Genomic DNA, 14,489 nt, shown 5'->3' on the forward strand with positions numbered 1-14,489 from the left:
GAGAGAGAAGCCTTTTGTACACTATATTAAAAAAAGTTTTTAATTCAAAATTCTTTCTAATATTTTTTAATGAAACTATACCTAATAATAACTATACCTATTTTATTAATTTCATGTTACCTATGTTTTACCGAATTGCTATACGAATTCTATACTTTATAATGTAAATGCATTTACATTATGAAGTATAGAATTTTTTTTTACTTAATCTAATTTTAAGGAAAAAATAAAATTAATTATTTGCCTGATCAAAAAACAGAAATGCCAAACACGTCAATTATTTTATTTAAAAAATTTTGTTAGACTCTTAAAAATTATTGCAAATATAAAGTTGCATTTTTGCAATTTTGCAAATATTAATAATTTATAAAAAAAGACACATAATTTATAAATATTTGTGAAATACATATTGCAATATCATTAAAAAATGTAATACTGCATTCGCTTATGTTTATCACAATAATAGGTATGCAAAAGCAGTGTGCAGTTCACGTGTGCTTGATGTACAGAAATCCATTAAAAATGCAATTATATTATTTCGAAGAAAACGCGAATATAAAAAAGCTATAGAAGGTATTAAAAAAACTTGTTTGGCAAATTTACTGCGATGTAATATTTTCCGCCTTTTGTCTTATTAGATTACAAATTAGATTACAACAGTTTTTTATAAATGTAAAATTATGTTTCTCCTTACATATGTTTCTCTTTACAACGCTAACATTTGTAATTAATTGGAGATAGCATTTTCAATATTTAATGCTGCATTCGACGAGGGTGTCGAGTTTTCATGGTGCGCGAATATTGCTTCATATTATGAGAGAAGGAGACCTATCATTAGTTTTGAACATGAATATTGAAGAAATGGACGTTATAGAATCTTCAGGTTACACAGGTACACGTTAACACCATAGTTTTTCTTTTATTATACTTAATCTACGTTTTGAATAAATAAATTACTGTAATGTTGTTTAATTATATCTTGATCATATTATTCCAATTGCAAAGTCATATTATAAAAATTTTGCTGTACTTTTGAAAGCTGTTACAAGTATAAATTGCATTTTTATATTTTTCAAAACGTGTTAATTTATCATAAAAAATGTATGAGCAATAAATATTTGTGAAATACATATTCCAGTATGTTTAATAATATTGTAATCACTCACGTTTGTTAAACAGTTATGGATATGCTTTAAAAGAAAGTTTTTAAAATTACGTACAACAATATCATATTATCTTCTCTTTTGACTGAATGTTATCGTGCATAACATGCAGAATATAAAATTAAATTTGAAGATAAAACGAATATAATAGAGCTATAGAAGATGTTTAAAAAAATTTGTTTGGAAAACTTATGATATACATGCGATGTAAAATTTTCCATCTCTCGTATTATTGGACTATATATAAATAATTTTTGTGACTGTAAAGCTATACATGCTTGTAAAGTTTTTTCTTACGATGCCAATAACTCATCAGTTGGGGATAGTGTTTTCAATATTTAATGCCATGTTTTACGAGGATGGAGTTTTCAATGGAAGAAACATCACTGTGTTAATATCAATTCACAGTATGAGGGGAAGAGCAAGACAACTCTTTACATCAATTTACAATATGGATGTTACGGAATCTTCCGGTTACAGAGGTAATACAATAACACTATATCGTAGTTTTGCTTTTTATCTTGTGTTATCTATATGTCAATCAAATAATTTTTTTTTTCTATAATTTTGTTATCTTCTAAAATTTACTAATACATAGTACTTTCTTAATCACATTATCGCGTTTTTTGTTTAATAAATTGTCAGATTTCGTATGGGCAATAGAAATACATCGCTTAGGTTTGGAAATAATTGGCTTATGGCCTAAGTACGACAAATTTGATGCGAATAATTTATGGTCAAAATTTCGTATAAGCATTGTTTTAATTTTATTAATATTTGTTAACAATATTCCATCGGTACATGCGGTTACACAAGTTTGGGGCAATATGATACTGGTAATAGGCCATGTACGTTTTGCATTACCTCTACTAATGGCATCTATAAAATACATTATTATGTTATGGAAACGAACAGGTATATCTATAATTAAAACAAAATATTAATTATTATATTCTGTTATTTTGTTAAATCTTGTGATACTTATAATTACAAAATTTATTATTTACTATACTATAAAAAATGTTACAAGTTATAAAGAAGCTAGTAATTATTTATTTGCATACATTATATATAAAAATTAATTATGAAACGTATATGTACGCGTAATTTTCTCTTTGTGATTCAAGAGTTTAATAAATATTAAAATAATTTATAAATAATTTACTTATACATATAATATTTATGTAATGCATATGTCTCTGATATCGCAATACACATATATAGTTCTAAATTTTATAATATTAAATACAGTTTTATGTATATTTCCAAGTTCTCACGTCGATTGTAAATATGATGGCGGAAGATTGGATGGAGTTCAAGTCTAATATCGAGAGATCTATGATGATAAAACGTGCACGAACTGCTCGATTAATCATGATCATTGGATACGTATTTATATTAATAGCGGTTTTGTCAACTATCATTCCCCCTACTTTTGGCATACAACTAATTTCAGGAGCGAATCTCACGAAACGCAAGTTACCGCTGTTCACCAGTCACTTCTATAATACAGATAGAAGTCCGCAATTTGAATTGACATTTTTTATTCAAAGCATATCGGTGCTATTTGCTACTATTATTTATATGTCTATAGATATTTTTTTAATATTAACAGTTCTTCACATGTGTGGACAGTTAGAAAATTTCAGATACCGATTATTTAATTTGATCTCAAGCAAGAATTTCAACAAAACTTTAAGTAACGTCATAACGTCACATTTGCGTATAACCAGGTATAAATTTTGACTAGAACATTAAAGCATAATACAAAATAATACAAAATAAGTTTTACAGTATTATTAAACAAATGTTTTTTTACAAAGATTTTGAATTTGAATTTTCTCATAAACAGTTTAAGACAAACATTTTAATACATGTGCAACTATAAATATATCGTATAGTAATAATATATCACATTCACATTTTACATTATATGTGTACACACACACACACACACACACACACACACACACACACACACACACACACACACACACACACACACACACACACGTATATATCATTATGTTATATTTGGATTTCTGAAATTAAGTTTGTCATATGTTTCGTTTTATTTTTATTAATATATAAAAAAATATATAAGTTTTATTTCATTTTTATTAACATATAATGTATTAATATAAAAATATATACAAATATGTATATACATATACGTATAAAAACATCAAGAATAAGGAGTATTGCCAATTCAATGTTATTTATTAAATTTCTAGTTAGATATTTATGAAAAGTATAAATATTAATTTGTAATTGTTATGTATTAATAAAGGTAAAACATAAAATTTCTTACAAATTAACTTTCAGATGTGCAACATAATCCCAAATAACCAAGTTGCATTTTGAACAAAATAATGCATTGCATGTATTGTTATATAGTTGGTATACATTTGCTAATTTCGGAATAAAACACATTACGAATTCAGCAACATACACGTATAATCAATTGAGAAAATTAAAAAACAAACGGTTAGCAATATTGGTACATTATATGTGTACGGAAAATTGATTATTTTTCACAAGTGTACGTGTTGCACACTATATTTTTTGTTACCTGTGAAGTGTTCCTTGAGTGCCTTAGGTCCTCATGACAGATTAGCCAAGGTTAAATTCGTGAAAGCAACAAAGCGTAATTCTAAATGAGATTGCTATATGCGTATCGCGAGATAATATTACGTGGTACGATACTAATAGTGGTAACGAAGGCAAAAGTATGAAAAATGTGCAGAAATAGTCGTACAGAAAATATTTTTGCACGATTTAGACCATCTATTGGAAGAATAAAAACGGTGTAATAATGAGTTACTTGTGCGAGAAAACTGTCCCGTAAGGAATCGACGATTTCCTATACAAAAAAACGAATTTCTACATGAAAAGGATCACTTTCGACGCTCACATAACAAAAACATTAATTATTGAAAAAAATATTAAATAGTATTACAAAAACTATCATATTATTTAATAGAAGACACTTTCTAATTTATATTCATATCTTTATACTTGTTTTTTAACTATTAAAAAGTATATTCCAAAAATAGAGTTCTAAATGCGGTACCTTTCCTCTATTAATGTGTGATATATTATTTAATTGCATATGTAATTACAACTTAATATTTGTCTTAAACTATATATAAAAAATTTTTAATCAAAATATTAAATTTCTGCACTGAAGAAACAGTTAAGATAAACATAGCATAATAAATGCTACACTTTTTAATTGCAAATTATTGTAACTTGAACATAATTGAGTAATTGTCTAATATTATATTTTCAATTACATTTTATCAGTTGACTACATTTTTAGTCTACAATTTACTACGTCATGTTATTTACTTGACTTAATTTTTATTATTATAATTTTGATTTTCTCTCTTATGTTACTAAATTTAGATACGTATCGTTTTACTAGTTTCAAAGTGATAATTTGCTTAAACATTTGTACTTTTACAGATTTGCCGATAAAATTGAAAATACATATTCTTTAATGATGTTGATAATGATACTTCACTTTGTTATTGTATTTTGCCTAAGTGGATTTTTGTTTACTATTGTAAGATTTAGTAAAGTAAATGTGTGAAAACTTTACTGTATATTTATAACTTGTTTATTTCTTTATAATTTATGGGTTCTAGTTTCTTACTGACAGAAAAATGGATGAAATTATTATTACACAAATCTTCCATTCGATAGCTGTATTTAGTGCCTTATTAACGAATACTTTTTTATATTGTGGTACAGGAGAACTTATAACAGAGCAAGTAAGTAAGAGTAATTACATTTATAATTATAACGTATAAGTATAATAAATAATTATAACATACATTTAAACTATTTTTATTTTATAGAAAATAATTTTTATTCATTAATATATTTTGGAAATCTAATGTATTTTTTTACATTTCTAAATAGAGTTATTTTGTATTAAATATTTAGTATTACATTACACTCAGCAAAACTGTGATTATTATGTGACACATTTGTGTATATTTAACTTATAAAAATTATTCCAATCAACATTATATAAAATTTGAATTTACACAAATAAAAAAGTTCATTATAATTTTTCTACTAGTTAAAAAAAAATTATATCTTAATTAATTCTTACACATTAATTTTTGAAAATAATCTTTGTGTAACATATGTACTAATATGTTTTTGTATGTATATTCATTAAGTGTAATGCAGTATATCAAGCAATGTGCAATCTTGAATGGTACAAATTGGAATCAAGAAACGCAAAAAATATTATTTTATTAATGATACGAGCACGTCATCCTTTTTGCATTACTGCAGGAAAAATTATTCCATTAACAATGGTTACTTTTTGCAGCGTAAGATTGCTTATCTTAATGTTTTAATCTTGCTTCTTTAAAAAAAAACGGAATTTTAATAGAAACTCTTTTTTTATTTGTTCATGATATTTGTAAATACAGATGTAATTATTTTTAGGTGTTAAAAACATCAACTGGATATATATCGTTTTTATTAGCGAAACATAGTTAAAGAGCGAGATGATATATTTATCACGCAGAAATAAATACACATACATTTAAATAGTTTGGAATAGATGCCAATGTCATTAACAATAAATGTAGTAGAAATACAATTTTCTTTTGTTTATTATGATGCTTGTCATTTATTATAAATTATATTAAGTATTTTGTAAGGTGACAATATTTTTGCCTATTGCAAAAACAATTGATGGATATTTGTGTTTAAGTATAAAAAAATTGTAGTTCACAATTTGAAAAATTTTTTAATTATATATATTTTGTGATGGTTTTACATTCATTATGTTTTACAACAAATTAACATTATAAGATAAATTTGCATTGATGTAATTACAAAAATTTTATCATCTGTTCCAATGTTGACACACTGAACAGATTTTATGACTGTTTTCTTAAATTGTGAAATATGGCTATCACAATAATATTATGAATATTACATCACGTTTTTACTTTTGATTGCAAAGTTTTTCATATGTCCGTTAAAACGATCACAATGTCGAATAAATTACAATTGAATTATTATAATTAACGTTAGGCAACGTTGAAGAATGTAAATTGTTGATGTGTAATTACATCTTTCGCTTTCTTTTCTACTTTTTTATAACTACTAAGTGTGACTATCTATCCCTCAGAATTTTGGTAAAATGACCATATAAAAATGTAAAAAAATTAAGCTATTGTATTTGCTAACAAATTTATTGATATGTATATAAAACATTTATTTATTGATAAGAATTCTATTTTAAAGATTACTAATTAATTTAATTTAATTAATTGTGATCCATTAAATTAAGAGAAAGAGAGAAAGATTTAATTAAATTTACAATAATTAAACTTATTTAAGTAAATTAACTATTTCTATTTTGACGTAATTGTTTTACTCGATTTAACTTTCAGAAAGAATTTAGATTGGCTGACTACTTTATTGAAGAACACGCTAGACATGTCGATTATTTAAATTTATATCGCAAAAATTTGGTTAATCTTTTAGAAACCGTCATAAATATAAAATTGCATTTTTATAACATTAATAATTCAGGAATTTTGTAAGCAATAAATATTTGTGAAATAGAAATTGTAATATGCTTGATGTAAAGTTGAATTCACTAACACAATAATGGGTACACTCAATTTAAGAATTTTGAAAATTATGTACAACGATATTATATCACCTTCTCCTTTGACTATAAAGTTTCTCTTCTCCCGCTTGATATACAGAAATCCATTAAATGTGCAATTGTATTATTTATCATTTCAAAGAAAATGCGGATACAATGAATCTATAGAAGATATTAAAAAAATTGTTCAACAAACTTGATATACTGCGGTGCAATATTTTTCATCTCTTGTCTTATTAGACTATTTATAAACGGTTTTTATGATTATAAAGTTATGGCTGTTATGCTTGCAAAGTTTTTTCTTACGATGCCAACAGCTGTAATCAATTATAGAGGGGATAGCGTTTTCAATATTTAATACCGCGTTTGACGGAGATGTTAAATTTTCGATGGAAGGTGAATATCACTTCACATTATGAGAGAAAAAACAACTCTTCACATTAGTTTTAAACATGGATATTGTAGAATCTTCAGGTTATAGAGGTGATAAAATACTACCGTAATATAGTAATACTATATACGTTTTCCTCTTATTTCGCGCAATCTGCATATTAAATAACTGAATTATTATAATTTAGCTATAAAATCTATTAATGTTTATTATATTTATATTTATCGCAATTTTTATAATAAATTTATCAGATTTTGAGTGGGCAGTTGAAATACATCGTTTAGGTCTGGAAACAATGGGCTTATGGCCTAAATATGATAAATACAATGAGAATAATTTATGGCTGAAACTTCGTGTAGGCATTATTTTAATTTTATTAATATTTATTACTAATGTTCCAATGATACATGCGATTGTACAAGTTTGGGGCAATATGGTACTGGTGATAGAAAATTTACGTATTGCGATACCTTTGCTAATAACATCAGTGAAATACATTATTATGCTATGGAAACAAACAGGTAGAATTATTTAGGGGGCTTTCATAGTGTAACATTTTGAAAAAAAAAATCGTTTTTTTGCCAAGATAGTTCAGAACCTTTAGATTCTAGAGTCTAGAATATAGTTCTAAATGGATTTAGATGAATTCGAACAATTGGCTGAGATATAAGCCTTGTAATGATTAGGTTGTACAGGTAAAAAATCGAGTGCTTACAGTTTACACAATAGGTGGACCTTTACTCATAATTTTGAGACTCAATGTGGACCTTTATTTGGTTATAGTGACCGATTAGGTTGGTAACTTATAGTGTTTTTGGCGCTTGTTATACTTAATTTATAGAACAACTTTTTCAATACGAGAAAATAGAGTATCTATCTCACGGATATAAAGTGTATAATATAGAGTTATTCAAGAGTCGATATTTAAACGCATTTTTTTCAAAATTATATTTTTCTAATTGGCTAACATGATATTTCAAGAACCAGTTTCTAACTGGCTAACATAATATTTCAAGAACCAACTAATTTTGATAAAATTTTATCAAATTGTCGCTAACATATGTCATTTTCGTTGGAGTTAAAATTAAATCGAAAATTGCATAAGTAATTCTTTTGATTAAAAAAGGTTTTTTAGTGATAAATTGACTCATTTTTTCAAACAATCGTCATTTTGTCATTTCGTTATATTTGTCGATTTTTAAATTCGAAGGATAACCATAAGCATATAAATTGAGAATTTATTCACATTTTTGTTTCTATAGATTGTGACAGAATTTATGATGTCAGTCACATAACAGTGAGACTACTTTCTTATTATATGGGTTGAGAGAGCGCTGCACCAATGCCACATATTTGAATATTTTAACATGAAAAAATTCTAAAAGAATTTTAAAACATTGTGCATTGTTTAAAGATGTCAAAAATTTTCACTTTGATACACTGTATAGTTTTCTTATAAAAAATTCTTCTAAAAATTCTTATTTTTTCAACCGTTACACTAGGAAGGCCCTTTAAGGCAAAATATTTATTATTATATTCTATGCCATTAAATTATCTTGTGATAATTTATTATATTATTACAAAACATTATAAATTATAAAATCAAAAATTAGCAATTATTTATTGGTGTATGCACGGCAGAATAAATTAACTTTTTTGTTCTTTTTTAGAAAATTTAATAAATATTTAATCCTGGCTCGTAATACTTCGATCTTAATGTTTTTTTGGTGTTCAAATTTTTATATTTTTTGTATATTTTGTGCTTTATCTTACTTAAACTGTGTCATTTGCAATTCTCATATTGCACAAGCATAAAAATATTAATAAAAGTGAAAATAACAAAGCGACAAGTTGAGCGGTTCCATGAACGGGCATGTAGTAAATTAGAGACATTAAAATGTATGTGATGAGCTAGGGTTAAATAAAATATCAATAAATAATAATTTACATACTTATGCATATAACACAAATGCATCAGATATAACATTAAATGTTTCAAAATTTTAGAACATTAACAATATAGTTTTATTTATATTTTCAAGTTTTTTTGTCGATCATAAATATGATGGTGGAAGATTGGATGGTTTTCAAACTGAATACAGAAAGAGCCATAATGATAAAACGAGCACAAACTGCTAGATTAATCATGATCATTGGATACATTATTACAGTAATGGTGCTTCTTTTATGGACCATTTCCTCTTCTTTTGGCATACAAACAGTATTAGCAATGAATTTCACGGATCGACGCAAGTTTTTACCATTATTTGCATACCATTTTTATGACGTGAATAAAAGCCCACAATTTGAATTGACATTTTTTATTCAAACAATATCAATGCTGTTTGCAATTACTATTTATATGTCTGTAGACGCACTTTTAGTATTAATGGTTCTTCATATTTGTGGCCAATTGGAAAACTTTAGATGCCAATTAGTTAATTTAATCTCATGCAATAATTTCAACAAAACTTTAAATGACATCGTAATGTCACATTTACGTATAATCAGGTATAAATTTTTATTATAATAACAAAGTACACAAAATATATCACAAAATAAGTTTTATAATAGAGGAGAAGATAGTAATATAGCTAACCATTTATTGTACATTTTGTACAATAACTTTATTAATAATTCATATTTTTAATCAAAACTTTACAATTATATTCATAAAAGTGTTGTTCATTAGATTTTTAATTCAAAATTATGAAATATTCACTATATTATATGTATTATTTACAAAAATGTAGCGACAATGCATAATAGGTCGAAGAGAAACAGGGAGAGTAATATAGCCACGAGAAAAAAAGATGTAAAAAATTGGTTTTGTTTAAAAAAATAATATTTTGTTAGAAAATTATATGTTTATGTAAAATAAATTGTTATATTAAAACAAATAATTTTTTTCATTTATGATTAACGGGAATTAAATAAAAATAAAAATAATCTTTAAATTGAAAGAACGAATTGTTAAATATTTGACGAACAACAAGAATGCTCGCGAGCGTTACAAACGTTAAGTAGAATGCAAAATATATTGTGCTATAATTACAGAAAAAAATAAAATATTGCACAATACATACTTTTACACATAACCTCTTCCTTTTGTCACAAGACATACTCGATATGTATACTGTCACGTAAATGATTAATACCACAGCGACAATCAATTTAATGATGAATTATCTCGATATTGAGATCTCGAAAATGACCATATTACCAACACGCTTAGATATTAACAAAATCCTATATTACTATTTAATTTTATATAACTCGAGATATGTACAGCCAAATAAAAAGTTAAATACTCAAGTGTATATACATTTGAGTGATAATGCGTTTAAGTTTAAAAAGAATGAGGAAGTATATGTGTAATTAAATGTTTAAATGTAGCTTAAAAAATTTTCGAGATTCTTGAATGTAAAAATGTCATATAACAAATGTTGATTGTTGCGCTTCGTCATATTAGCGTCACTATATAACATCAAGCTAATTAAACAAATGATACCACAAATGATTATTAGAATTCGTCAGTTAATAACGGAGATAATATGAGTAGCCATATTTATACGCACTGGCCATATTATCACCTTTTCCTCTACTAAACAAATTTCTTGCAAATACTTTAAATTTCAATGTTAAATTTTTTTATTCAAAACAAATAATAATTTTAATTGTGAAATTAAATAATACAGTATGTCACAATAATAATATTTCATGTTTTCTATTATTTTTTACAAGAAGTGTATAATTACACAAATTTTACATTATATACTACTAAGTAATACATTTGTAATTTTTTAATTTTTGTTCTAATTCTAATTAACATGTAACGTAACAATGATAAATATCATTTAAAAAATGCTCAACTAAAGAAATATAACAAATAATATAGAATCGACATTATTATATCTTTTATCTCTTGATATGCACTTATCAATAAAATTATTGTATAAACTTATGACAAAACTTTGCATAATTTTAAATAAGCGTAACATCGCAAAAACTCACCGCATTTTAACTAGAACAATTTATCATTTGCTAAAGGTCATTGCATGTATATTTCCTTAATCGTAATTTCGATCAATTGCATTGTTTCTTAGGGTAACGATTATAGAAATGTGCAATGATCTTACGTTTGCAATAACAGTTACTCACATAATTAACATAGTAAGAGAGATAAACAGCGCTGTGGAAAAGCGGTAGCAACATTTTGATAAACTCGATTATCGATTTCATGCCTTTTTTATAAATGGCAAATTTTTTCCATGTATATACATACATATAATATATAACTATTTTTTGAATACTATATGTATACATATATTATACATATAGTATAAATAATATAAATAAATTAACATCACAGTAATTAAATATTTGTCTAATGTTGCACATTCAACTATATTTCAATTTTTACTAATCATTGAATTTTTTGGTATTTACAATTTATTATGTCATATCATTTATTTGATTTTATTTTTACTTATTTTGGCCTGATTACAGTTTGTGTAATCAAATTGTTTGATAAAATTATTTAGGATTCTATCATGGTTTACTTCTTTCAATTTTTTGAACTTTTTCTGAATGCAAACATATTATGATAAAAATATTTTTACTCTTTTTAGACGCACATCGAGTTACTGTTTATTAATCTTATTAATTGTAATAATATTACGTAAATAATAGACAAAAACTTAATAGAATTTTATTAGAAGCTAAAACAGTTTACTTAGTAAAAATATGCATAGTTACTTGCCCAGTTATCATTTAGTATTAATAGACAGCTTTTTATATTTGCTTATTAATCACTTAAATAGTCCAATTATTGATCTGTTTTTTTTCAGTAAGCAAATTTAGTAAGAAAGTTTTGCGTAAATGTATATGTTACATCTTGATTGGAATCCTAAGTAGTTTTGTTTCTCAATTAATGGAAAGAAGTAATACAATATGTTCAGCAAGTGCTAAAAAATACATGAAATTTCTACCAGAATGTGTATTGGTTTTACTAAATTTAATGAAATAATTTTCTTAAATATTTGTATTTTTTGTAGATTTATTGATAAAATTGAAAATACGTATTCTTTAATGATGTTAATAATGGTACTTCACTTTGTCATTGTATTTTGCTTAAGTGGGTTTCTGTTTACTATTGTAAGAATTATAAGTAAAACAAATATGTAAAAACGTATTTTAATATCCACATCGCATATCCACAATATCTTTATTTTCTTGTGGGTTTTAGTTTCTTATAGAGAGAGAAATGGATAAGATTATTATCACAAAAATCTACTTTTCAATAATTGTGCTCTTTACGTTATTAATGAATACTTTTTTGTATTGTGCTGCGGGGGAACTTATAACTGAACAAGTAAGTAACAGCAGGTAAATTATATTTATGTATTTATTTACTGTATTGTATTTGTATTTTTAAAAAAGTATACACATAATGATACTATAAATTTTAACTAATTTATATCTTATATATAAATAATTAAATAATTTTGTTTAATAGTTCATTATGGAAGACTAATAAAGTGTTTTCAGAATTCATTACAGTCATTTTTTATTATATATTTTAAATATCATACTGCTAAAAAAAATTATTAAACACATGTTATGTTACACACTTATGTATATTTAGTAAAAAACAATTTTAATTGACATTACCTAAAATGCGAATTTATAAAAAAACTAATTATTATTTCTCTAATTAAAAATAAGAAATTATATTATAAATAATCTTTACACACACGGAGAAAATTTTATAGAAAAATTATTATAGAACGATATGGACCATAAGAAGAAATTTTAGAAAATATACCATAAGTCGTGTAAATAGTAACTTTATGAAACACTTAATAAAAATTTTTATAATTCTTCTTGGTCCTCTTCGTGCTCTATTTAACATCTTAATTCTTAGAGCAGAATTTTTTCTGTGTATTTATATTTGAAAATAATTTTTGTGGAAAAAACATGTGTGTTAATAAATTCTTGTATATGTATTAAAAAGTTTTTGAATATGTATTAAGTGCAATGCAGTATATAGTACTGTATGCGATCTGAAATGGTATAAATTGAAATCAAGAAAGGCCAGAAGTCTTATTTTATTAATGATACGAATGCGCCATCCTCTTTTCATTACTGCAGGAAAAATTTTTCCATTAACAATGGCTACTTTTTGCAGCGTAAGACTTACTTTAATTGTTTATTTAATGTTGCTTCTTTTAAGAAAATGAAAGTAATTTGTTTTATGAAAACTGTTTTTTATTTGTAATTGTAATATCTAAAACAAAAATGTAATTATTTTTAGATATTAAAAACATCGACCGGATATATATCGTTTTTATTGACAAAACGTAGTTAAGAAGGAAAATATATTAATTTATTTACCACAACAAAACAAACGTACGTACAGTTACATAATTATAAATTTATTATTACTTATTGCATTAACAATTGTTGCAGTAGAAATTAATATGTGTAATTATTTTTAGGTTGGAAAAATCTAAATATATAACATTTGACGTATAATGTTTTTTATTGACAAAATGTTTAAGAGCTAAATAATATATTAATATTTACTTCTTAAAGAGAAATAAATGTACAGACATACGATTGAATAATTAGGAATTGACATTTATTACATATAATGCATTAAAAACTGTTTTAGGAAAAATAAAATTTTTTGCTGTTTATTATATTTACATTTTGGGTAAATGAAGTATTTTATAATGCAATATTTCGATTGTTTATCACAGAAATACTTTAAAGTGACGGACTCGATTTTTATTCATTTTAATTTGACTGTGTAACTAAAGTACAACTTCAAGGTTTAATTCTTTTAACTTAAAAAATATTTTTGGTGTAGATGTACCTTGATAGAAATGTATTCAGTTTTTCTACATACATATCCAGTTATTGTTCAGCATTAATGTATTCTCATTAATATATATTAAATATATTATAACATTACGTGGATAACTAATAAGAAATTAATAGAATTTTATTCAGAGTTTGAAAGAGTTTATTTGATAAAGATACACTGAGAGAAAAATGTCGAAGTATTGAAAACCAAATACTTTTTGTAACGTTTTCTTTGATATTTATTTGTTATAAAAAAATTATTTGTAAAAACGAAATATACATTTCGGTGAAGTATTCTGTGAAACATACTTCTGAAATATATTTCTGTAAAATATACCTTATTTAAAGAGACAGTGTGCATAAAAATAAATAATTTATTTACTGGAAATAAAATATTTAATTTGCTCTATTTTAATAA

The 14,489-nt window shown here is 24.7% G+C and overlaps 2 protein-coding genes across 3 annotated transcripts; both read left to right on the forward strand.

The window, feature by feature from the left end:
• Window positions 1-606: 606 nt before the first annotated feature.
• On the forward strand, window positions 607-14,445 carry LOC105835037 (odorant receptor 43a). Its single transcript, XM_036284886.1, has 8 exons — window positions 607-1,645; window positions 1,809-2,078; window positions 2,434-2,896; window positions 4,632-4,731; window positions 4,814-4,939; window positions 12,450-12,575; window positions 13,237-13,392; window positions 13,518-14,445. The coding sequence occupies exons 1-8, from the start codon at window positions 1,438-1,440 to the stop codon at window positions 13,569-13,571; spliced, it is 1,503 nt and encodes a 500-aa protein (XP_036140779.1). The 5' UTR covers window positions 607-1,437; the 3' UTR covers window positions 13,572-14,445.
• On the forward strand, window positions 6,480-10,525 carry LOC105835038. Of its 2 annotated transcripts, XM_012677973.3 has the most exons (3): window positions 6,480-7,293; window positions 7,453-7,722; window positions 9,244-10,525. In XM_012677973.3, exons 1-3 carry the CDS (start codon window positions 7,263-7,265, stop codon window positions 9,729-9,731), a joined length of 789 nt encoding a protein of 262 aa, XP_012533427.1. In that variant the 5' UTR covers window positions 6,480-7,262; the 3' UTR covers window positions 9,732-10,525. The 2 variants fall into 2 exon arrangements, with proteins under 2 accessions (XP_012533427.1, XP_036140782.1); XM_036284889.1 differs by having other exon boundaries at window positions 6,480-7,722.
• Window positions 14,446-14,489: the final 44 nt, after the last annotated feature.

Source organism: Monomorium pharaonis, chromosome 3 (assembly GCF_013373865.1).
Source record: "Monomorium pharaonis isolate MP-MQ-018 chromosome 3, ASM1337386v2, whole genome shotgun sequence".
Lineage (NCBI taxonomy): Eukaryota > Metazoa > Arthropoda > Insecta > Hymenoptera > Formicidae > Monomorium > Monomorium pharaonis.